Consider the following 24610-nt stretch of genomic DNA (forward strand, 5'->3'; position numbering starts at 1 on the left):
ATACATACCATGGTACCTATTCCTTTAAGCAGGAGTTGACAGGATAGCAAGTGTAACATAACGGCATTAATTGATATCAGCTAGCTTCTATGTATTCCATCTTTTGAGGAATCTAAAACAAAATTACAAAAGGGTATCTCCGAGCGCACTGCGCACCAACGAGCAACCGGCACGGATAGTCTCGGCCGCACCTACAGACTCCAGGCTGGGGTTAACCTCAACCAGGTCCATGGCGACCAAGTTACCGGTCTCGTGAACACATTCACAGATAAAATCACCCTCACGAAGGGTCAGACCGCCGCGAACGGGGGTACCGGTACTGGGAGCCCACTGGGGGTCCAGGGCGTCAACGTCAAAAGAGAGATGAATGGGAGTGTCATTGCCAATGTGAGCAAGAGCCATCTCAACAACACGACCGATACCGTGACTAAGGAGCCAAGTTAGCAAGACAGGTCACTTTACCGGAGCTAGGCGTGAAGAAAGGACAAAACGAACCGGTCAATGTCGTGCATGCTGAAAGCCTTGATGCCGTTATCGCGCAGAAGCTTCTTCTCGCCACGATCGACATCCCGCAGACCAATGTAAACCAGCTTGCGAGTGCTGACAATGTGCTCATCTTGAAGCCAGCCGAAGATATCACGGCGCTCCTCCTGGGCCAACCGGGTCAGGAATGCCATGGGCATACCGTGGATGTTACCGCTATCGCTCAACTCGGGAGTGTTGATATCGGCGTGCGCATCCACCCAGATGACAGCCATTTCACGACCCAACCGCTCACGGATAGCCTTGGCTGTTCCAGACACCGTTCCGATGGCAATAGAGTGGTCACCACCGAGAGTGAGGACAAACTTGCCGTCCTTGGCATAGTTGTAGACCTGATTGCTCAGACGCTCAGTCACGGCGCTGACGGCACGGGGCTTCTTCATGCCACGGAAATCGGGGTCTTGCTCTTCGGATGGGATATCTTTTTCATAGTAGTGGACGGTGTTGTCGTGTTGGACGTCATAGTCGAGATCGTCACGGAGCTGGGTCAGAAGACCAGACTCGATGAGGGCCATGGGAGCCGCCTCGACACCCTTCTTCATCTATTGAGGTATTAGCATCCTTTGTTATACCTAGCAATGGTATGATAGCCATAGGGAGGTATTAACGGGGGGGTTTCTAGCACCCACCTGCCCTCCATTGAAGCCGACAGCTACCACACCCAGTTGGTTAGGGTGGGTGAGGAAGCGGGAGTCGATCGTAGATGGTTGCGTCATCGTGCGTTTATGTTCTGCAGTCTATTGCAGAAGTCACGAGTTTATAAATGTATGAAGGTCTTGAGGTAAAAAAGAGATCGAAGCTGTAAGAAGCTACCGTAAGGTAGGATCAAGATGGATCTGCGATAAGATAAAAGTAGAGGGGCAAAGGGCAGAAAAAAAGTGGACCAAGTCGAGAATCGAGTTGAGTGAAAGGATCAGATAGGATCAGAGATCAAGGAATGAGAATATCTGGGGAAGCCTTAGAACTTGAAGAGAAGAGAAGAAAGAGACAAAGGCCAGCTTTATATCTTTCCCCCTTTCCGACCTCCTCGGGCCCTTGTTCATTCTTGATTATCGCAGTCGCTAAAACCTGCACTTAGGGATCACGGCACTCCGCCGGCTTCTCCATCACTTCCGTTAAGTACAGGTTGAGGAGAGCCGCCCCGTTTAGTCCCACCCTACTGCCATTCCGTCTCCGAACGAGGCGCGTGCCCGAAGATATGTCGTAATGGTATCTTTTATTCGGGGTGATTTTGCTTTTGTTCATGTCAAACGCGTCTGAAGCGGTAAATGAGAGGAGGGCGCTGCAGGAACCAAAGATTATGGCGGGATTCATTTGGACTGGTTTTTTAAAGGGGCGAGTTTGGTATGGCAGAGGTTAGAAATACAGGGTATCATTGGAATTATCTATTCTATATTGTACATGGCTCTACGCTATACTTTATGCCTTCCCCAGGATAAGTTCGCGGAGAACCTCCTCGGCCTTTGGTGCCTCAACGCGGCCCTTCTCGCCCGTGCGCATCATCTGCCCCACGAACCAACCGAGTTTCCCCAGTTGATTCTTGCTGCGGATCTGCTCGACCATCTGGGGATTCTGCGCCATCGCTGTCTCCGCCAGTGCTAGGTATTCCTCCCGCGACAATGGCCGGAGCAGGAGGTTGTCCTCTTCCAGCATCTGCGGAATTGGTCGATGATCCCCCTCGAAAACCACCGCCAGGACTTGCTTTGCAGTGGGACCAGTGATCAATTTCTGCTGCAAATGGTCGACGATGTCGGCAAGAGACCGGGCCGGGATAATTTCAGAGTCCCAGGCCCGGTCTGCTTTGGTCAATAGACCGCCCAGTTCGTGCAGAACCCAATTACCCGCCATACGCGCAAAAGCAGCGCGAGTCGCGGCGTCCTGACCAGGGCGGATGGAATGGAGAGCCTCCACTACGTCTTGGTAATACTCCAAGCGAGCGCCGTCGTCCAATTCAATCAGTGGTTTGGCATCTTCGATCGGAAGACCGTACTCGGGCCCGGTAAGTTGTGCCACGAGCTGATCGGGGGCAGTGGGCAGGGTAGCCTGGAGACGCGAGATGAGGTCCTCGCCAATGACGAGCGGTGGAATATCGGGGTCTGGCATGTAGCGATAGTCCACAGCACCTTCTTTACCTCGCAGTCGGCGAGTCTCGGTACTGCCAATGGCCCATCCACGCGTCTCGCCTTCCACGACACCGCCACTTTCCAGCACAGCGATCTGGCGATTCTTCTCGGCGATAATGGCATCTTCTATCGCCTTGAAACTGCTCAGATTTTTGATCTCAGTACGCTGACCAAGCCCAGTGATGCCATCATAATGATTCTTGCCTGGTGCCTCTCCCCGCCGGCGGATGGAGACATTCACATCGGCACGAAGGCCACCCAACTCCATCCCGGTGGTCACGGCACCGCATGCTTGTAGGATCGCTTGGAGTTTTCGAACGCATGCCGCGGCCGTGGCGGGGGTATGAATCTGAGGCATTGTGATGACCTCGATCAGAGGGTGGGAGACACGATTGAAATCAAGAAGCTGCGAAGATGGAGGGTATTCTTGGGATTTGGCCGTATCTTGTTCTAACTGGACTTGTTTGATGTCCACTCGAATGCGCTCACCATCTTCGTGGGCGATACCATCATGATCGTATAGATCGACGTAACCGTTTCGTGCAAAGGGCTCTGTTGAGGAGGGGCAGGGTTAGCAATATCCTTCTCTATGTGGTATGATGAACCAATGGGAACCAATGAGAAAACCGACCATAATATTGTGTAATCTGATACCCGGATGGTTGGTCTTGGTAGAAATAATGTTTTCGATCAAACCGGCTGACAGGCTGGATATCGCAGTTCAAAGCGATTGCGGCACGGAGAGCGGGAAGAAGGGTAGCAGCTTGAAATTCCTGTGTGGCATGGGTTAGTTGACCTTCCTTTCTCGCAATGGTACATCTATCTGTATGTGCGTATGTGCGTACCGGCTGACTGCCCGGAAAGGCTAAGTCGAACAAGGCGACATTGGAATTGGGAAGGTCACTTGTGGACGTGGCAGCACCTGCGGTGTAAGGAAAGAAAAGGTTAGATACGTGGAGTAAGTCGTGGAGCAAGTTGCGGGGAGGGGGTCAATGAGGTGGTGGTGGTGGTGGTGGTGGTGGTGGTGGTGGGTAGAGGATGGATGGTACATACGAGAGAACAGCTTTGCTTTCGTATCCAGCTGGGCGTGGATCTCCACGCCGACTGTTAATTCCCATATTTCACGCGAAGCTTCTTCACTTTCCTTGCGTTGCCTTTTCTGGGCCTTGAGAGCCTTCGCATCCTGCTTGAGTTGTTTGCGGAGGGGGACGCGGTCGGATGAATCTGGTTGGACGGAGGGAGTGGGAGCACTGCGCGTTGGCAGGGAAGAAAACTGTAGGAACTGCAGCAAGTGCAAGTTCTGGGGGCGAGTCACAGGAGTGAACCGGAGTAAGCGGACGGTACCGCGGGGCCTTGGCCGAAGCATGGAGAGTGTGTAGACGTGATGGGGTGGGAGGAAGAAAGCGCAAAGCCGAAGTTGAATTGCGGGAGACTCGGCGATCTGCAGATCGGGGCCAATATCAGACCGACCATACTAGTAGATCTATGAATAGTTGGATATACCTAGGTGTGAGTGAGATATATAAGATATTATTTGAGATTCGTGAATAAATCTATGTATTTGAATCATCTGAGTAGACATTGTATACAACCCAGTATACTAACTAATAACTATAGTTATACTGTATTAGGTACTGAAGTAGGTACCTCGTTCACCCACCTGCATCTCCCTTCTACACTTCCTCATGGAACCACGTCGCACCCCCACCTGCACGGAAGAATACTGTACTCTCTTCTGCATGACAGAAACAGTCCCGGATTCGACTGGTCTCATTATTCCGCCCCTCCTCGTTCCCTGCTCGCCCTGCTCGCCCTCTTCGCCCCGAAAACGCGAAAATGGGGCCCAACTAGTTACTTGCCAGACCGCCAGAAGCCCACCCAACGCAAGGCGTGAGATGATCGACAGGCGACTCGCCAGCGCATGGTTCCCCAGTCACTTCGTTCAGACGCCTGCATTATAGTCCGGATCGGATAGGATCCTCTCTGATTTGCTCTACTGCCCAATAGTGGCCCACACTATTGATTCACGCCTCCATTTCTAGCTACCGCTAGCCCCAAGTCAACTCAATTCAATTCAATTCCTCTCCTTGATCTCGGCTTCTGTTTGTGTACTTCCTACTTTTGTACTCCCAGTCGGCCATATTGTACAACCTGAATCGGCGTCATAGCAGGTCTTTGTTCCGCCCTCCCCCTCCTTCGATCGTCAGGGAGAACTTAAAACCTCCTTGCGACGCCCAGTGTCATTGGTCGTCGATCTGAAGCCCCCGGCGCTTCTCATCTGCTTCAGATTATCAGGGATCCCCGGCTGTGACGAATTGCAACCCACCTTTTGGGCCCCAGCGAGACGCCCGGATCTCGTTTGAGCCTTGCGCTGGTGACGCGAACTTCGTTTCTAATTAGGGGCTGACGTGCCGGACTGCTGCTTCAGAGTCAATACATTACTCGACCTGGGGCCACTCGCTCTAGATCCCCCCCCCATTATACATACCTCTTCCTGCCCCGAAGAATGTCAACGGGACGACGCGGGGAGAATTGAGACATCACATCATCTTGCTTGTACACTTTGACGCTTGTCTTTTCCTCGCCCTTTGGCTCTGTCATATTTTCTTATCGTCCCTTTTCTTTTAGTCATTTTAGTCTTTTTCTTTTCCTTATTTCCCTTTTCGCTGGACGACCCCTAGATTCCGCATGCTTGCCGTGATCTGATCGGAATTTGGCCCCTCCTCCCTTGTCATGCCTCGGGTCCCCATACTGACGTTATACAACTGGCGACCCTTCCATGCAACATTTCATGCTCATCGAACCCTTTTGAGTGTGGGCATGGCCTCATAAGATTATTTTTATTTTCCTAAACGATGCGCCGGGTATTACTTCCGACCTTTTCCGATCAACATGCCGCTCCGCACCGCTTCTCATAGTCTGACCCGCAAAGCAACGAAAGATGGGAGGAAAAGAACATTGTCAACAATCTCGAATACAACTCAACCGACGCAGGCTGGACCTGCTGGAAATTCCAAACCAAATGAGAAAGGATCCAATGGTCCAAACAAGGCTCTGAAGTCGCAGGCGACAACGGAACCACCTGCAAATACCAAACCCGTTGAACCGCCAAAGAAAGTCCCAGATGTATTTCAATTCCTGGACAATGATGACGGTTCATCTTCCGAGTCATCATCTGCATCCGAATCCGAATCCGAGTCCGAATCTTCTGAAGAGGAATCGCCACCGCCAGTCGCGAAGCAAACAACCACAAATATACAATCCCCAAAGCCGCGAACTAGTAATGCATCGAAAACGCTGCTGGCATCAGCCAACACACCTCCCAAGGCACCCGCTCCTCCATCAACTAGAGCGTCTAGGATTCCAAGTGACGCGCGACCGCTCCCCCCACCGGCGCCCCCGGCCCCTGTTCCAACAGAAAATCAATGGCAGTTAGCTCGCAAACAGGCGCCTTCTAAATCGTCCAACGCAGGCTACTATGACAACTCAGAGGCTGAGAAATCTCCTCAACCTAGTCGACGTCAATTACAAATATCGAATCCCGAGAACTATTATACATCGTCGAGAGACGTTGTCCATCGATCACCCCTCCCTCCTTCTCCGCCCAGCAGCCCGGAGGACAGCATACACCGGGACACTCAAATAAAGAGAAGAGACTCAAATGCTTCGCAAATTTCATCTGGATATGGAATGATCGCGTCGCACCTCACTCACTCAGCCAAAGAAGAGAAGGGGGGGATTCCCGCCACTCTACCGACGTTTCGGGGCTGTGAATCACCGTGTTCTCTTATACCTCCAGGATGAAATTTCCCAAATGGAAGAAGACCTTGAGGCACTCGATGAGTACGAGGAGATGCACCGAGTTGGAAATGCGGAGAAGGAGGGCACCAAACCAATGCCTCCATCTCGGCGACTCGATGTTCAGTCTCAGGCCTACTCATCACTCCACTATCGTCGCATGGAATTGATGGCGGCTCTGACACAGAAGACAGAGCAATACAGTATGTGCTTGAAATAGCTAAGCCCTAATTAGCGGGTATTTTGCTGACCTGAATAACTAGACAACGCCCTCAGTGCGTACAGTAAAGTCCTGCAGACACTCCCACGTGCTTCTGAAGACGACATCAAGAACTATCGCAGCTGGATGAAAGACCGCAACCCCATCGCAGCAGCCGAAACCCGATTCCTGGATCAAGATGCTGACTTGGTATCCCTGAGTCCACGACTTGCGGCATCAGCTGCAGCTGCCCCCGTCTACATATCCATCTTCATTGCATCGGGTGCCCTTCTCCTACCTCTTCTCGCATTCAGTATGATTGCAGAGTTCTCAGGTCGTCTCGTTGTCGTGACAGTTACCGGAGGCGCAGCCGCGGCCATTGCAGCAAACTATTCATCAGGGATTGATGCCTTGGTGGATTCCAGAGATGGCTGGAGGTGTACAATGCTGTATGTTCTGTCTCAGTCGAATAAAATAAATCGAATTCGACCTATACTGACACGTTAATAGCTACTTCGGCTTCATGACCATCGCCGCCATGTTCATACCTTAGCCCCTGAAATACGGCGTTATTGATGACTGATGATTTCCCTTCCTGTCTTACCCGAACGAATTCTCTATGTTTTGTTTTGGCATATGTAAAACTGACGACATATCGCTGTGATTGGTTGCCATTATTCCCAGGAAAAACAAGTGACCTGGCCATTCTTTTGCAACACAATAGAAACGCGCAAAAAAGGGCCAGAGAAGTAACCTTTTTCTGGACAAAGATTGATATGGTGTTTTCATTCTCGGGATCTTCTTTCATTTGTTTGTTTTGGGCGACATAGCCTGGCCGAAAGTTTCTAATAGGCCCTCGTATGCGTTATGAGCATTGGGACAGGATAAAGCGGATTGGAAAGGAGGACCTCGGAGTTTGAAGTCATGTGAAGTTTTTTTGTGACATTGAATAGTTACTAGTATTATGTGTATTTTATGAAGAACCTTCTAAGGAATTCCCTCGCATCATTCAAGTTTCGACTCTCCCAAGATCAATTTAATTATCCAAAAGGCTCTTGGCCTACAATTATGATCTAATAAGCATACATTGATTGATGAAAGCGAAAAGAAAATTCTCGTCTAGACCGAACATGGCGAACATCAAAGAGCGAGCTGACTTTTCATCGATAGCTCTTACCACCCACCCAGACAGGACCCATCTTGTAGAAACCACCCACGCGCCAATCGCTGCGATCCCAAGGAAACACCATTGTTAGAAGAACAAAGCAAATGACATGATACCGCGGAAATACGAAGAGAAGACACCATTAAAAACACTGCGGAGAAAGAGAAGAAAGCAAGAAGTTGAACAGACCTTTACACAGATCTGGAAACCAATTCAAGCTTCTTGTAAAGATGAAGTAAAAACCAAGGACATGATATGGAAGAAGAAGGAGAAAACATTTTCATCAACTCAGTATGTTAGCGACAAATACAGGTATCGTCGTGTGGTAACAGGAAGCATGAATGTATCCTGTATTATTGGACAGGGGTGCCATTCTGCTTGCTTCCAGGAGTGAGGCTACCCTCTTGAGACCGACGAGCCTCATAGCCCCCTGGCTGCGGCGTAGAGGGACTTTGTCGACTCTGTTGTACCGCGATTTGTGCCTTTGCGGCTTGCTCAGCCGCACTGCGAGCGTGGATGGCAGCGGCGGCACTGTTGGGGTACGGGCCTTGGGATGGGGTTCCATGTGACGCGTATGGCTGACGCTGAACAGGGCCAGCGTTCGCATAGGGAGTGCGGCCTTGGGGTGTTGCATTGTAGCCGGCTGGTTGCCCTGGCCGCGGTGTATATGGCTGGGGAGATTGTGTGTAGCCGTTAGACGCGGGACGTTGGAACTGTGGCACATTGTTTGCTTGACTAAATTGCTGAGCCCCTTGTGCATATTGCTGTGGCGTATATCCAGGGCGTTGGGATGGCGTGCTGGGTGGACGTGCTCCATTATATCCGGGGGTAAACGTACCTGCCCCGGAGGGCTGCCGACCGTGCTGAGGTACTTGGAAGTTTGGCCGTTGGGGGATTTGAGCATTGGCAGTAACGGCACGCTGATTAATGCCAGAATGAGGCCCTTGGTAGCCGCTCGGCCGTGGCACTGAGGAGGGTGTTGAGTTCCGATTCGCAGTATTGGGCGGTGCTGCCGCCATGGCCATGGCGGCAGCGCGCTCCTGTTGTAATGTGTAATCGTCCTTTTCCATGGTACCAGTGTAATCGGGGGTTTCGATCAAAATCTTTTGACTAATGTTCAATTCCGCCAATTGATCACCGTCCAGTTTTGCCACGGCATATGGCGGCAAGTTGCCTATTATAGCAAGAAGACTCGTCTTCAGTGTGTCATAAATGACCTTCTCTGCATCAGATGGTGCATCAACTTCGTCAAAATCAGGGATTGGAGTGTCCCTGGTCTCTGGAAGATCGCCATCAGCAGATGGGAAGGTCAAGTGACGAATTTTCTGGTAAGAGCTCAGAGTATCCAGTAGATCTGAAATTTCGACGAGAAGCTCTTCAACCTCCCTTGATTCGGGATCCACTTGGGATTTCTCGTTCTCGCCTGTAATGTCATAGCTGGTGTCTTCCGGATTGAAGGACTTGACCATCTCGTCTAGTGTGCTTTCATCAAGGTCGCCTATGCTTCCTGGCTGTGCACTTGTGATTTCTTCCTCTGTATTGGGAAGGGAGAGCAAGGTACTTAAGCGCTTGGCGCCTCGCTTCTCCCACCAGATCATGTCTTTTACATCATTTTGGAGGGTGGCTCCGGAACTATCGTAAGAGGGGGCAAAAGATGAGTAGACACCTTGCAGGAGAGATGAATCATCGCCGGTCCACAGTGCGGGATCACTGTGCTTTGAGCTAGAATCTGCACTGGCATGATATTTTTCGACGCGAGCCCAGAAAGCTGGCGAAGACGTGACTCCGCCGTACTGTAGCCATTGCCCTGCGGGAAGAGGCGTCAAAGCAGAGCTGTTGCGGTCATCGTAAAAAGCTCGGGAGTCGAACGCGGCGTCAAAGGGGTCCATCCAGGTAATCGAAGTGCTTCGATTGCTTCGTCTCCGTGGGCGTTCTAATTGGGGGAGGCCAGCGCGCGGAGCGAAGACCTCACCAAACGTTCTCTTTGATTGTTGTGGAGCAGCACTGAGATTATAAGGGACGACTTTTGTGGCAGAAATACCGTTCGGGAGAGCACCTTCACGAAGTTCTTGTTGCACTTCAACAACGCTCTCCATATCCGCATTGGAAGATTGTAGGGGCACTTTGATGGATTTCTGCAAGCTTGAAAATAGTTGTTTAGGGTTCGCTGGGTTCGAAGCATTTCCAAAGATTGTCAGCGCCTGCTTATCCTCACGCGCGCTGACATGAGCGACTGTGGCTAAGACTTGATCTTCCTCATCATCTGGGGATTCGGACTTGACATTGGGTTGGTTGACAAATGATTGGCCGACAAGGCTATTCATATGTTTCTTAAAAGCCGCAATGCGATTCACAACTTCTGTCAAGGGCGTGCCATCAACTTTGGTACCGTTTGATTGGTTCTGGTTGCGTTCGATCGCAGCAGCAGAGGCTCTTTCAATATCGGCTAGGAATTCTTGCAAGGTGTTATATCGTCCCGAATCAACGCGGGTTCGTACAGTGGATGTCTCCTGATCGTTGGAAACCTTTGCGCGCTTCGCCCGCGGCTTGTTTGTTGATACTGGTAATGGGCAGGAAAGGAGCTGGAGCTCGGCGTCGTGTCTGTCCAATCGTTAGTAAAAGCCTCTCTAAAGCTACATGATCAAGTCTCCGAGAGACTCACTTCGAGAGAAGTTCGACAAGATTGCGAAGATTCTCGTGCAGGTTTGTCTTGTCATGCGACGCAGAAGTATTGGTGTCGGAACCCGCTCTCTCTTCCTGCACAGATCGCTTCCTTTTCCCCGGGGTCGCGGTCATACTGGATTCCGGGTGAGGTTCGCCATTTGGTGCGGTGACCGGTGTTGTGTTCCGAGATTCTTCGGCGCTCATGGTTGCAAAGTCGCGTCGGGGGTGGAAGTTGACAGGACTTTCTCTGACGCGGTCCCCTCCCGACTGGACAAGATAGTAGATATCCCTGGAATATCAAAGGAGAAAATCGAAGGACGCGACCCTCAGGCGATTGTTCGATTGTTGAACGGTAGGGTTGGTGGATCTTTGGTTTTGTTCGAAAATATTGTTCGACGGGTCTTGATGAGAGTCTGGGCTCAAGGATCGAGAAAGGATGAGATCGCGACGGTGACAACACGAAGTGACGAATCTCTTAAGCTGTGGAGAGAGGGGGAGGGAGAGTGGGGATGAGGGCGAAGGAATCGAGTGAAGAATTGTCACTTGACACAATGGACGAAACAGAGAGAGTCCAGGGAGTTGAGAGCAAAGAGAAAAGGCACGATCATCGAGCGAGGCAAGAGAAATGCCAATTTGGGGGCAATGCGCGCCTTCCCGAAAACCGCAGGTGACGTGCACGTGACTGTCCCGTTTCTGTTTCTGCCGGAGTTGCGGCCTCCATTTTCTTACCTTTTCTACATACTTTGGACTTTCGACATCTTCGATTCTTGAAGCTGATCTGTTGTCGATTGGGACCGTGGGAGCACTGCTGGAAACTGTGCTTCATGATTACATTCATGGATGTCATCCGCTCTCAATCGTGTCCGCGGCCTCTCGAGGGTATCCTCGCTGAGAGCTGCGCATCTGCTCGGTCATAGCTGGCGCAAGGTATTTTTTTGGGATTCGTGTTCGAATTTGATAATAGAGGATGCTAATATAAGCTTGTTTTTAAACAAAACAATAGGATTATCATCGCAGCAATAATCTTGTCGCGCGTGAATCTTCTTATTCCTTCCAGCGGAATACTCACCGAGCAAGCAAACATTCATATGGAACAGAAGCTCCTCTCTCTTGCTCTGAACACATCACGACCAATATTCACCCCCGTGTCAATAACAACAAGGACTCAAAAGATCGAACTGGCCCTCCTCCATCACAGCCAACTTCCCAGTCGACATTACAAAACACAACCACGTTCAAGCCCCAACTAGAGGATTGCCAACCCACGAAGACCCTCGACGACTTTAAGTCAAGAACGAACGAAAGAAGGCGATCATTAAAACAAATCCCCACGCCTTCCGAGTACCTCAGTAAAACCCTTCAAAAACATGTTTTCGAACAGGAGGGGCATTCGAGTCTCCGCACCTTTCACTATGGCACAAGAAAAACATACGGTCGACCCCGGCAGATGATCTCTCTGCAGGCTACATTGGCGGAATACATACGATTGGTGGACCCGCTCGTTTCTGGCGCTCCCTCGCACGCTACTCTATCCGAGGTACGCAATGACTTGGACATTGCGCTTGCGCATGTGTTTAGGCCAGAGAATCGTGAGTATCTTGCAGCGCGAGGCTATGACATTGAGGATGTGGTTTCTTGGGCGTGGATCATGAAGAGCCAGAATGCTCGCCGGGCGATCGCCCGGATGTTTGCTCTACAAGGCGACGGTACATCCAGACAATTGGAGATCCCTGTGTTCATTCCTTTGTTTTTGTTGAAAGAGCATCACCTTGATGCGCAGTCTTTTCGACTGCTTCTCGTGCATGCCTTACACTTGATGAGTGGCCATCCACCTCCATCTGTCGACTCTCTGTACGCAGCTTCAGGAGATATTGAAGAACCGGCTTCAAGCAAATATCACCCCCGCATTACTTTAGGGACATGTGTGACGCTCGTTAGTCGTTTGGTTCGACATGCACGCCAGGTGTGGCCCCGTGCGCTTCCGACAATTGCCACCATATTCTCCCGTTTTTTGACCAGATCTCACACAAAAAAGACCGAGGAGTCTAATATGAGTATGCAAAAGCTCAACCGTGGAAGTACAGAGAAGTTTAACACTTGCCTCTGGCTACTGTCAATGCCTACCAAAGTCAATCCTTTCCGCGCGGCCTCAATTCAGCAGCAAGCGCAGTTTGAAATTCTCAAGTCCATGGCATCTCACAAGCCAGTGCTTCCCCTCTCTCGAAAGGGCTACCAAGCAATTGTTGCTGTTCAACTAGCTCACAAAAAGACGCTTGCTGAGCGCCAATCGGCCGAATTGAAATCGCCATCGTGGCCTCCGTGGAAAGAGGAGAAATTGGGCATGGATGCACAACGTGGAAACGAGGGGCTGCAAAGTCGTGCAATGAACGTCTTATCTCAAATGACGGAGGCAGGCTACTCCCATCGAGTTTGGGAGAAGACCTCTTCCATTCTGGCCGGTTGGGATACTGACCGCAGTCCAACAATCCAAACAAGGACCTTGGTTCCTCGGTCAAGCTCTCTTTCTCGTGCTAGCGATGATGAGATCGATAATTACGCTGCCATCTGGGCAGCCCGAATTCGTGCAACTAGGACCATACGCGAAGCGTGGGCTTGCTTTTTGGCTTATCAAGACAAGGGCCTTCCTCCTAAACTCACCGTCTACGCTGAGATGTGTGCCAAATTGATTTACCGCCAAATGGCAATCAAAGGGCGCGTTGATGAGATTGGACAGGCTCTGCCTGGTGATGGCCCTGAAGTTCATGCTGAACCTGCGTCTGCCCGTGACATCATTTACGTACATACAGAGCCACCGACCGTGGAAGACCTGGTCCAGGAAATGTTCTCTCATGGATTTCGACCGTCGGGTAGATTCTTGGCTCTTCTGCTTCGATCTGCTCCCACATTTCGCACGGGCTTAGGATATCTGCGGCGCAGTGATCTCTCCGAAAAACAAATTGCGGCTCTGTGCGTCATCTGGGGTCACCCTTCGCAATGTCCGGCCCCTTATCTCAAGACTCTTGGTTCACTGCCAGATACGGTGTTTGTCTCGTTTATCAAGCTTTTGTGCACCCGTTCCAAGTCAATTCGCATGAAAATGGCTGGTCGATATGCTCTTTCGCCCAACGACTTCCCTGCGTTGACTGAGAACACCCAGACCCGCGAGCCCCTCGCTGCCCTCTCGGACTTCTCTGAAGAACTTGGACAGTGGCGGCATCCACGTGCTTTGTGGCATGCAGTTCAATTGGTCAAGCTACGGCAGCCGTACTGTCATTCTGCCTGGGTTCACATTCTTGATACAATGAGCACCGAACGTGTGAACAAAAAGCATACAGACCGTACCCGCTGTTTGTATCGCATTATTGGATGGCATGAGACTCTTGCGGTACTGCGGTTGATGAAAGCACGGGACGTGCATCCTGGATCGCAGGGATTCAAGGCACTGTGTATTGCTTTCAAAAAGGCGGTCGACGCTGGAATTAGACATCCTGGGCTTGTGGAAGAGGCTTTGGGTTTGGTAAACAAGGCGACCCAAAGCGACCAATATCTAAGCTCTGACCTGGACGCTTTCAACGATATGGTCGAAGCTGGTCTCAAAGTCCTCAAAGACGAGTTTGAGTGTCTTGTCCTCCCAAGTTCAGCCATGCCAGATCTTGTAGAGCATAGCGTGTTCGTGGCAGAACAAACAGACCAATTCCAACTAAAAGTCCCACTCGGCTTGCACGTCCCATCATTTGTGACGTTGCACAGTTTTGTCGGGGCTCTTGGAATAGCTGGAGACGATGATGGGCTATTGCATCTCCTGCACTGGATGAGTCGATCATTCTCTGAACTCAGTGAAGCCTCTCAAGAGCGCCAGAACGGAACCAAGAATATGCGTCTTACCCTGGTGGCGACGCGGACGTATCTAGAGCAGTTGCAGTCGAAATCAAAACTGCGGGAAGGATACGATATCTTCCATAAAACAGGTTGGGAATGGCCCACCGACGAAGAGGTCGAAGAATATAGTCAGGGATTGTACAAATAGTGTATTTTTAGCGTTAGAAATGATACCCCAAAGTGATAGTTATCTTAATCATGCTTGAAGTATGCTCTTAGGGTATACTGGTAAGTAACCTGGAAGTACTAGTAAAGTGATTAAATGATTCCAAGGTTATCAAGACAATATTTACAGAAGTTCAAATCTATAACCGTGCCCCTTCACGCCTCAGCATCTCCTTCTCCCCATCTAATCGCCACTCTGCAGTTCGTTGCATCCTTGCTTCAACCTCTTTATCGCTGACATCGCTGACATCCCCAAGCGGAATTTCCCGGATTGATTGCAGCTTGAAGGGAAGATAAGTGAGTTTGCCAGTCGGTTCCACACGGCCGGCTCCAGCATCACGACAGAACTCCGACAACCCTTCGAAGAATCTTTTACCCGCTGGCGTAGACATCATCAAGAATCCATGACAATGAGGCATGCCTTCAAACTGCTCCGCGACAACAGATACACCCGCCTCATGCATACGGCGAGCAGTGATCAGACCATCATCGGCGAGACACTCCTCCCCAGTCGAAATGAATACCGGCGGGGCATTTTCCCATAGATCCGAAGATGCAGCGAGAGGAGAAACGAGAGGATGCAGTACGGTCTTGGCGTTGACGTACAGATCGCTTCGAGGTGGAGAGACTGGCCATACGGCATCAGGTGGAAATGGAGCCGGGGCAAAGGGGACAGATGCAGCTGCTTCGTCTCCTTCAAAGGTTGGCAGGACAAGATAGTCAAATTTGGCGTTTTTGACGGCAGATGGCATAGAGTGGGTTATATCGCACCACGGGGGAAATGGTAGCCACGCCTGCGGGCAACTCGACGGGTATTTCCTTGCCGTGGAAACTGATTGAACGGGATGATCGTTGAAGAGTGAGTAGGGTCTGAAGCAGAACTAAGGACAGATTGCCACCGGCAGAGTCACCAGCGATAACAATCTTGTTGGCAGGTACTGGGTCGTGCAAAGCCCCTGGTGGTGGGTGGATAAGTGATAGGTACGCTGTCAGTGCATCGACCAGGGCAGCAGGGAATGGATTCTGGGGTGCGAGCCGATATCTGACTGAAAGCACTGGGGATCCAGTTCGGCGTGATAGCTGTGAGACGGAAATACGGTGAGTGCAAGGGTCCATCAGGCTGGGATCAGGATTAGCAATTTTGTCGCAAATCACCGTTAGATCTTCAGGGGTATCTCACAAATAGGCACCTCCATGAAAATATAATATCGTTGTATCAGACGAGGCCTCTTTGCGTAGTTCGTGATACTTCTCCGCCTCTGAGAGATCGGGCTGGGGCGCGTTCTTGTCCACTCCACTGCGATAACCAGTCCACTCAGCCTCCACAGAAGCTATACCAGGTATATTAAAGGACTCATCGCCAGTCTTTAGCTCGTCAATGGCGTGCAGAACTGCATTTCGCACATCGATTTCGGGGCTCGGCAGGACGACTTTGGAGACCCAGATAGGACCCTTGATCCCTGGATCGCGCATGCTATTCTGCTGGGTCTTGGTGATAGAATGACTGAAAGTCATGAACGAGCGAATAATTGCGACAGTCAACTCGGTGCGCAGGTCCTGCCGGCCGGAGACGGGGACATGTGAATACCATGCTGGATGAGGGTTTTCAATATCATCGGTACCCGTGCCAGCATCAACTTCAGAAGGCCGATACTCGGCGACAGCATACTCATTTCGAACGAACGAGTTTATCGTCCAACTTCTAGGGTTGTGATGGGATGAAAAGGAGATCTAGATTGAAACCGGATTTGGTTCATCTGTGTCCGTGCCGAGGTCCGCCCCCACAGTGATGATCTGCTTGACCCAATGGGGGTTGCGGTACTATCAGAAACATGAGCCCTTTTGGACTGCCTTACTGCCTAGGAGAACTGGTCGGAATCTTCAGCCTTAGAGATGACTATTGAAAACTTTCATGGTGACGAATATAATAATTGATTCAAAGTTGAATATTGTAGAATATTGCTAAACCGTATGAGATAGTATTCTTTATTATGATGTTTTCTATACGCCTTGATCAATGATGCATAACAAAAAGGTGACACTTCCAAAAAAGAACAAGATGCAGGCATTGAGCAAACAAATGAGGTGGTGACAAAACGCCATATATGAGTGAATCAAAACCCCACTCCCAAACCATCATGATTCAGAGGCCGTGGTGGCGAGCTCCCACTTCGCGGCCGCATTCTGTATGCATCTAAAGTTGGCTCCGGCGCCAGCGCCGGGGCATAAAAATGAACACCATCTTGTATCAAAGGACCGGAAAGATTGGGATGATACATTTGGTATGTTGGGGCGTGTCGTGGAACTTGAAGTCGGGCTCCCTCATGCAATCTTTGACGAGCTTCGCGGACATCAACGCGATGTCCCCTAAAGTGAAAGAGCTGAGCAGGCTCGATATCGGGATTCCAGCTTAGCTCCATGTCTCGTAGTCGCTCATCCACTGACCCCAAGCGCTGACTACGCGGCGGGGGATAAAGGCCATCTGACTGCAGAGGACTTCCTGGACGAGGCATAGCGCCCACCCAGCTTGTCGCTCCGGCGACGGACTGCGACTGTGGCTGAGGAATCATGGGTGATGCAGTACGTGATATTTCACCCTGTTGCTGGGAACTTGGGATCGGTGAGAATCGCGGTGGGTATCGGACAGGCTCGGTTGCCCAAGACTGATGTGATAGTGTCGACGACCCGCGAGAAAGGCCCTCGGGCCCGGGGTGGTCTGGAGCCTGTGAGATTATAGTATCAGAAAAGGCATGGGTCATTGGCGGTGCTCCGGGCATCATTGCGGAGGGATGAGAGATCGGCGTGGGATTGGCTGGTGAAGAAGCGATCGGTCTCATTGGCATAGGTGGACGATTGTTGTGAGATGGCATGATAACGCTGATGTCCTGGTCATATGGCAAAGGTGGAGGTGGGTATGGGATGAGAGATGGTGTGCTTGCAGATATATCCTGAAGATAGAGCGGGTAGGGGAGAATTGACGGAACACTCGACGATAGGTCTCGCCGAGCAGGTTCAAAAGCAGTAGCAACTGATGACCTGCGGGAGTGGATTTGAGAGTTTGTTGCTGTGTAGACCACCTGGTCCGTCTAATTGTTGTCTATAAAATTCAGTGCCGGACTCACTATAGGTTGAACGGGTGAGTGGCTCTGCTAGAAGCTCATGGGAAGTCAACTCGTGAGCTAGCGGAGAGGCAAAAATATGTCCTGGTTGGCCGTTGAGTGATTCCATAGACGGCTTCATCTGGACAGCGGAAGTATGATCCGTTCCGCGAAGAGAGAGAGGCATTGATGCCGGGCGTCGAAGTGGGAGCTCTGCCTGAAGCATGGGCCGGGCTGCCATATTTGCGTATGTTTGGATATTTTCCTGCTTCGGGGGCAGTCGTACCGGAGATAGAATTGGGGATTTGGCAGTGGATTGTCCATCACTCAATCGACGGACTGCAGCCAGTGCCCTCTCCGCGGCCGAGGCCAAAACTTTAGAACTCCCGCCATCATCTGGCGACACACGACTTGAGGATCCTCTCCCGTGCACTGGTGAGACTCTCACCAGTGGAGCGACAGGCTTAGCACCACGTAGCCGGCGAGGGCCTCTATTTTTCCTTCTTTGTTGTCTCTCTCGCGGCATGGTTTGTGCTTTGGTATGCCGGTTGACTACTTGCCAACCGTGGTCATCAGAGAGAGTAGTAGCAGGAACAGGTGGGCTTGATGTTATTGGTGACGGTTTTGGTTTCTCAGTGCTCTGACTCAATTGCGACAGGGCTGGTGAGATCCGTATCGCCCCATGGTTCTCCTGATCAGTTTCGTAACCTTCCTCTGATTCATAGCCGGCTTGCCTGAATATATGTGGCGGGAAAGGTTCCAATCGAAAACGAGTATTATTGCCTATCTCCTCGGGGGATTCCGCCCGAGCAGACCCCGATTCAGTCCAGTTCCATGTCGATCGACGTGAGATTCCCTCATCTGCAGATGAGTCAGGGAACGATGACGATGAGCTGCTTGAACGATCGAATACCGACTTTTGATTGCGGTTAGACTCCTGGGAAGAGCTCGGAGACTTGCGGTCAATCTCACTGGTGAGGCTCTTCATCAGTTGTCGAAGATATTCTCGCGCTTCTCGAACAATCGGGGGATGTGCACTCATCGCAGCCTTTTTAGGAAAAAGCTCAACCAATCGAGATGCATGAGTTTCATACTCTCGATAGTCGCGGACAAGTCCACAGTCGTGGTAATGGGTCATTCTTTCATTGGCCGTCTCATACGACTTGCATAGGAAGCGAGTCGCCACAATCAGCCATGAGTTGTAGAAGCCAGGGTTTTGGTTGCTCATGGCAGCCTTAGACTCGTCGTCTTTGATGCGCAGTTCATCTCGGCAAAATCCTTGTACCACACTGTGAATTTTGACCACATCGACAGGCATACTTCCACGGTATATGGAGAAGAAACCTTCTTGGCTACTCTCTGTCATCGACCCTGTCAGCTCCGGGTATGAATTCGTAGGCTTGTCGAGCCCATCAGCCAACTGATGGCCAGACGTGTTTTGCTGGAAGCTAGTCTCAATGTCCGATGTTCGTTCAATCAACCCGTAATGAATGAGAGTTCCAAGAGTGGTATCAAGATCGGGCTCCTCGCCGGGTTGGGCGCTGCTTAGAATCTCTGCATTCTCAGTAGACATTTCATGTCTCCCAAGGTTAAGCAGGCCCACGGGGACATGGTGGCCGAGAAATGCAAGTAAGTTGATCAGGTTCAATGCCTGGTGTTGATTCAAGCGGTATAGATCATTCATAATGCTGAGGAATGGTTCCGCAAGCTTCTTATCTGTCACTTGGTGCTTGACGTGGTATCTCTCAATTGGCTTGCGAGTGGCATTGAGACGGTGACCGATAGCATGAATTGCCAATGGTAGGCATTCGTAGTACTCGACCAATTCAATACCTTTTGCAGCTTGCTCCTTCGTTGGCCTTTTTATACCGAGATCTCTGAAAAGAAGCTTACATGCATCTTCCACGTGCATTCGAGGCATTGTTAGGCAATAGGGCTCAAATAGACGCTGCTTTTTGCGCAAGGTGGTATCAATAGAGGTGTAAATGATACAGCATCGCTTATTCCAGGGAAGGAATGGTCGGAAGTCATTAATATCCTCATCGTGGTCAAACGTAATGCCGTCAAAAATTAAAAGCCAATCATGACGTGTCTGCAGCCAGTTTCTCACCGCATTAACGTAGCCTCGGGATTCCTGGTACTCCGGCTCAGCGGTCTCTTTCTTGTCAATCAAGGTAGCAGCCTGGGCAATCTCCCAAAAGGATTTAGCGGTTGACTCGCGAGACTTTGCGTCAATCCAAAATAATCCACCAGAATAGCATTCGCGCTGTGCAAAAGCATACTGACGTGCTAGGTGTGTCTTCCCGGATCCTGGGACCCCAGATATGAGGACAGCCATGGTACGATCCGGTCGAGATTTAGCCTTGAACAAACGATGGTGTAGGATATCTAATTCTTTCTCCATTCCAAAAAATGCCGCATTGGGATGAAACCCCGCGGGTGCCACGAATATCGGTGGGTCCTTGTTGGAATAGTGAGAGAAAGACAAAACACCGCTGTGGCTTACATCGGAAACAGGAGAATTGCGACCCTCAGTGGCCGGTGCACGAGGAAGCGCAGGTACGGAGTGACCTATTGGGAGAAATGAACATCAGCTAAATCTGACTTCTGAATAGATTGCATGACATCAGCTAGACTGAGAAACGACAAAGACGGGAGCCACCCTGTGATCGGTCACAGTTCGTTAAGATACAAAAAAAGGGAGCAAATTGCAAAGTCATTTAAAGCATATCATTCTGGTCGACCAGGCAAGATAACAAATTCATCACCCTGCTGAAATTCCGGTCTCAAACAGGGGGCTCCTCGACTTCATAATCTCTCAAAGTCACTGCTTCTTCTGGAGGAGGGAGTGCCCTACCAGTTGAATTCAGGTCTGGCATACTGTGTCCGATCGGATCGTCTACTCTAGCTGTACCAGTCAATATCCAAAATAAGATAGCGTGGATATCTGACTTACCGTCATAGATCTCCCTTGCCTTGGCTTGCTTCTCAAGGGTGCGAGCCTTCCTTTCCTCAACCCAGCGATCGGCGATCACCGTAGGTGCTTGACGGGAATACCGGAGAATCGCCTCTGCAACCACTTCATAGCCGGCAGCATTCTCATCGTCAAACTTGCACATGTGACTATGGTCTGCTTCAATACCCATCCGCTCAACACCTTCTAGATAAGGTGCAGCCGATGCCTCATCAACGATAATTTCCCGAGTCCCACGAACGTCGGTGGAGCGAGTTTCGTGGAAAAGGTAGACGTGGAAACGACTCATGATATCGGCGAATAAGCTGTTGATATGCTGTAGAGTTTCGTTGTTTGTCCGTAGGGCCTTGACGAGTTGTGGAGAGGACTCCATAAATTTCTTGGGCATAACAGCACTGCAGATGTTGTGCAACAACAGACCCCATTTGGCGATATCAGAGCCATTATGAGGAGTTCCGAGGAAGAGGATACCGAAAGTTGATACGTAGACGGAACGGAGGTGCTCGGTTTTCTCGTTGGAAAGGCTACGGCTATAGATCAGGGCGCGTTTGACGACCAAACCGCCAAGTGAGTGGCAGACGAAGATAATGGGACGGTCGGAACAGCTCCGGAGCTAAAACAGTAGATTGTATCAGTATCGTCTGATACCTATCTAGACGATAGTATCACAGATGGAAGTAGTAACTTACGTTGCGATTGGCAGCCAGGTTTGAGGCTAGGGTCTCTGCATGGCTAACGATGGAATCTCGCGAGGCACCATCCGTGAAGGCGGTTACATTCGCATTGTATCCATAGCTTAGGATACGGGGACGGAGAGAGGCGAGGATATCTGGCAATAGATCAACTGGCCAATAGCAGTTGGTCGACTTGCTTGTCCAAGAATCATGCGGGTGGCCATTCAGACCGTGGACGAAGACGATATCAACAGTGGGGGACCCGTCGCGGGGAACATAGACTTGCGTCAAGCCAAATGGCTTGAACGTACGGGACGACTCGGACATGTGTAGTAGGGAGGATCTCAAGTTGTCAACCCAGGGCCATCATGCTTCCGACGAGTACTGAGGAGATGTGGGGGGGAGCAAATCAGGGCGACCCCCGCGATATATGAAGGTCTTGGGGCTGATCTGATCTGCATTGGAGTCTGCAGGTGATCGTATTGCCTCCAAGGTTTACATCGGCTGTTCCCCCTGACCACGGCGGGTGACTGACCACGGCTGGTGGTTCACCTAGAGACCCTGAGCCCGCTGGTGGGGCCGCGGGGCGTCTCAGCCTGTCCCTAGTATGGTAGGGTGTGATAGCTTCGATTGATTCCACGAGTGATTCGAGTTTTGAGTCGCGTCGCGTCAGGCACCATTACCCATTCAGAGCGAAGGCGAGGACTGCGCCACGGGCGAGATAATGCAGGAACCCCGGTTCATAGGGAAAACTGCCGCCTGTTCATGAGTCATGGCCTGAATAATTGAAAAAGCATATTCCAAGACAGCCTGGCTTGATTCAACCGATCCGGAATCTGTGAGTTTTGAAGATGTGAAGTGTTGAAGATGCGAAGATGCGAAGATACGAGAAGGCAACGGCGTGCTCTAAGTCAGCCTCGTGATATACCTGAAACCATGGATTCTACCCGCGATTGGCCCAAGCAATCCATGGATTTGGATTCTATCTACTGAGTACAGTATATAATATTGGATTATGTCTATACAAATCGAATAACTTAGATCCTAACAGTTCAGTGCACTATGGGCAGCATACTAGCACTGTAATAAGAAACCTGGGTACTGGGCGGGTAGCTGCATGCAGGAGATGCACCCGCTGGCACAGCTTTACGAGGCGCTTCGGGGAATTCGATACGAGCTGCAGAATAAACAACACAACACATTTCAATCCCTTTTGTTGGTCGGTATATTCTCCATTTGCCTGGGCGACTACCCAGGTACCAACTAGTATGTATATGTATCTGTGACTAACTAGTTATAGATAGTCGGGCACTCCTTTAGCAACCAATAGGCATCATTTCTTCACCATATCCCCTGCTGACTTCAAATTGATGGATGTGACCAGAAGCTAACAAAAATAGATCACGCCCCATACCTAGCTACTCCGTACGAGTATGTACTTATACCAAAGGATTTTTCGGGAGCCCCGTTGCCCAGGCTGTTGCTTCAATCCTGCAGTACGCACTCACAGCCTGGCATTTCATAGGATGCAAAAATCAATTGCGAATTCATACCCAGGTGCTTATGTATGTGGCAACAATCTCATTATGATAGACACGGTTTTCCATGTGGTTTATAGTCCGATGAAGACTAGATATCTTCATGCTGATATAAATAAATTATCAAACCGTAGATGATGATTATTTAACGCCAAAGGGCGCCAAAGATAGGCCATTAATAGATCTCCCAGCTTCCCTGCCATGACATTTTGACACCGTCCCAATCTATTGTCCTCGGAAAGCTGGCTTGCGCTTCTCCGCAAAAGCACGCAGCGCCTCATACCGATCTTCTGTCTCAATGACACCCTCATAAGCAGCATTCTCCGAAATCTCCCCCAAAGCAGCGCCTTGTACAGCAATCAGAGCATGTTTGATAGCAATGGGTCCACCTTCGCAAATATCCAGTGCCAGCTTGATACTCTCCCGGAGAACCTTCTCGCGCGCCACACCCTCTTGGGCTGCTTCCTCGGGGAGCACTTCCACCAGGCGATCGCAGAGTCCCATGAAGTAGGCCTCGGGACCATACACCCGGCGGCCAGTCAAGATCATATCGCGAGCGCGAGGAATGCCGATCAGCCCAGGCAGTCTGTAAGTACCGCCTGCACCGGGAATGATAGCTAAGCGAGTCTCGGGGAGGCCGACGGTACTCGATGAACCGAAAACGCGGAGGTGGGTGCACAGTGCGAGCTCCAGGCCGCCGCCTAGGGCCATAGAGGATATCGAGGAGATGGTGGGAATTTCAAGCTGAGCGAGGCTGGTGAAGGTGCTTCGGAGCTTGAGTAGGAAGTCCTCTACCCTATTTTTTTATGGTGACGTGACCATCGGTTAGCCGAATGCATTGAAGAATGAAAGGGAAGTACCACGTGAAAAGGGGAGGTTCTCACTCAGCAGGTGACATTGTAGCGCGCTCCTTCAGGTCTGCGCCGGCGCAGAATGCCGCGTCGACATTGCTACCAACGACCAGTGCCCGGGTTGGTCCATTTCCCTTTTCCGCAGCGATGGAGTTCACCTGCGATGACAGGTTTTCGAGCAGCTCACGCGAGATAGCATTGCGGGCCTTTGGTCGGTTCAGTTGCAGAACGCGCACATGTCCGGATCCCGGGGCAGGAATTTGTTGGGTCAGGATGAGGTCGTCGGCGCTGCTGGTGCTGTACCGCGAGACGAACATCCGGGTGCATGTCGCGGTTGGTCGTGAAAAGAGTGGGGTGGTGAGGCGGACGAGCCGCGGTGACAATGTGGTAGCCATCTTCAAGGTCTGTGATGATCGAATAAAAATCGATCACAAGAACGGGCAAAGGTAGTACAGAGTACAGAGTACAGACAGGGTGAAGAAGTCGGAATCGGGAGATGAACTCGGGTGTGGGGAAGCTGCACCGACGATGGCCGACGGTTGCCGGGCGGTCGATCCGGCCTTTTGCGGCTACACAACAGAAGAGGCCGAGGCAGAGGTAACTATAAAATACCAGGCATCGAAAGGATAAATAGTCGAGATTTAGAATAGCTTGAATGTTGGAAGTTTAAGAATAAGAAAGAACTCACCCAATTATCATCCAGGAAAAGCTAAAAAGAAGCTCGATCGCCAATATTACTAGGTAGTCATACATCGAACGACGTTTCTACTTCATTTCCCTTTGTCGTATGGTGCGCCAGATACCTAGGTAGTTACTAGTACAGAGACAACGATAAAACTTTTCTGAATTGTGAATAAAACTCACTGATTCTTTTGCCATTAGAGTACTCGAAACTTCCAAGGTTCCTGGCTTTGATTCTTCGAGTTCTTTGACGCTCGA

At 50.7% G+C, this 24610-nt stretch overlaps 7 protein-coding genes across 7 annotated transcripts; 2 read left to right on the plus strand and 5 right to left on the minus strand.

Moving 5' to 3' along the window:
- Positions 1 to 123: 123 nt before the first annotated feature.
- Positions 124 to 1259, minus strand: N7533_006734 (arginase; the record flags this gene model as incomplete). The annotated part of the gene is made up of 3 exons (XM_057103384.1): positions 124 to 427; positions 496 to 1085; positions 1173 to 1259. The coding sequence occupies 3 exons, from the start codon at positions 1257 to 1259 to the stop codon at positions 124 to 126; spliced, it is 981 nt and encodes a 326-aa protein (XP_056958341.1).
- A 703-nt stretch (positions 1260 to 1962) lies between these two features.
- On the minus strand, positions 1963 to 4032 carry N7533_006735 (glutamyl-tRNA(Gln) amidotransferase subunit PET112; the record flags this gene model as incomplete). The annotated part of the gene is made up of 4 exons (XM_057103385.1): positions 1963 to 3218; positions 3298 to 3439; positions 3512 to 3588; positions 3720 to 4032. 4 exons carry the CDS (start codon positions 4030 to 4032, stop codon positions 1963 to 1965), a joined length of 1788 nt encoding a protein of 595 aa, XP_056958342.1.
- A 1526-nt stretch (positions 4033 to 5558) lies between these two features.
- On the plus strand, positions 5559 to 7216 carry N7533_006736 (uncharacterized protein; the record flags this gene model as incomplete). The annotated part of the gene is made up of 4 exons (XM_057103386.1): positions 5559 to 6239; positions 6385 to 6667; positions 6728 to 7112; positions 7174 to 7216. 4 exons carry the CDS (start codon positions 5559 to 5561, stop codon positions 7214 to 7216), a joined length of 1392 nt encoding a protein of 463 aa, XP_056958343.1.
- A 965-nt stretch (positions 7217 to 8181) lies between these two features.
- Positions 8182 to 10696, minus strand: N7533_006737 (uncharacterized protein; the record flags this gene model as incomplete). Its single annotated transcript, XM_057103387.1, has 2 exons — positions 8182 to 10429; positions 10491 to 10696. The coding sequence occupies 2 exons, from the start codon at positions 10694 to 10696 to the stop codon at positions 8182 to 8184; spliced, it is 2454 nt and encodes an 817-aa protein (XP_056958344.1).
- A 636-nt stretch (positions 10697 to 11332) lies between these two features.
- Positions 11333 to 14519, plus strand: N7533_006738 (uncharacterized protein; the record flags this gene model as incomplete). The annotated part of the gene is made up of 2 exons (XM_057103388.1): positions 11333 to 11419; positions 11496 to 14519. 2 exons carry the CDS (start codon positions 11333 to 11335, stop codon positions 14517 to 14519), a joined length of 3111 nt encoding a protein of 1036 aa, XP_056958345.1.
- A 157-nt stretch (positions 14520 to 14676) lies between these two features.
- On the minus strand, positions 14677 to 21609 carry N7533_006739 (uncharacterized protein; the record flags this gene model as incomplete). Its single annotated transcript, XM_057103389.1, has 8 exons — positions 14677 to 15230; positions 15277 to 15656; positions 15717 to 16267; positions 16663 to 17600; positions 17659 to 20205; positions 20516 to 20542; positions 20591 to 21221; positions 21298 to 21609. 8 exons carry the CDS (start codon positions 21607 to 21609, stop codon positions 14677 to 14679), a joined length of 5940 nt encoding a protein of 1979 aa, XP_056958346.1.
- Positions 21610 to 23045: 1436 nt separating this feature from the next.
- On the minus strand, positions 23046 to 24066 carry N7533_006740 (putative mitochondrial methylglutaconyl-CoA hydratase (Auh); the record flags this gene model as incomplete). Its single annotated transcript, XM_057103390.1, has 2 exons — positions 23046 to 23616; positions 23705 to 24066. The coding sequence occupies 2 exons, from the start codon at positions 24064 to 24066 to the stop codon at positions 23046 to 23048; spliced, it is 933 nt and encodes a 310-aa protein (XP_056958347.1).
- Positions 24067 to 24610: the final 544 nt, after the last annotated feature.

The sequence above is a fragment of the Penicillium manginii genome (assembly GCF_028828005.1).
Source record: "Penicillium manginii strain IBT 31320 chromosome Unknown utg000005l:1.0-5665137.0:1.0-5668048.0, whole genome shotgun sequence".
Classification (NCBI taxonomy): Eukaryota; Fungi; Ascomycota; class Eurotiomycetes; order Eurotiales; family Aspergillaceae; genus Penicillium; species Penicillium manginii.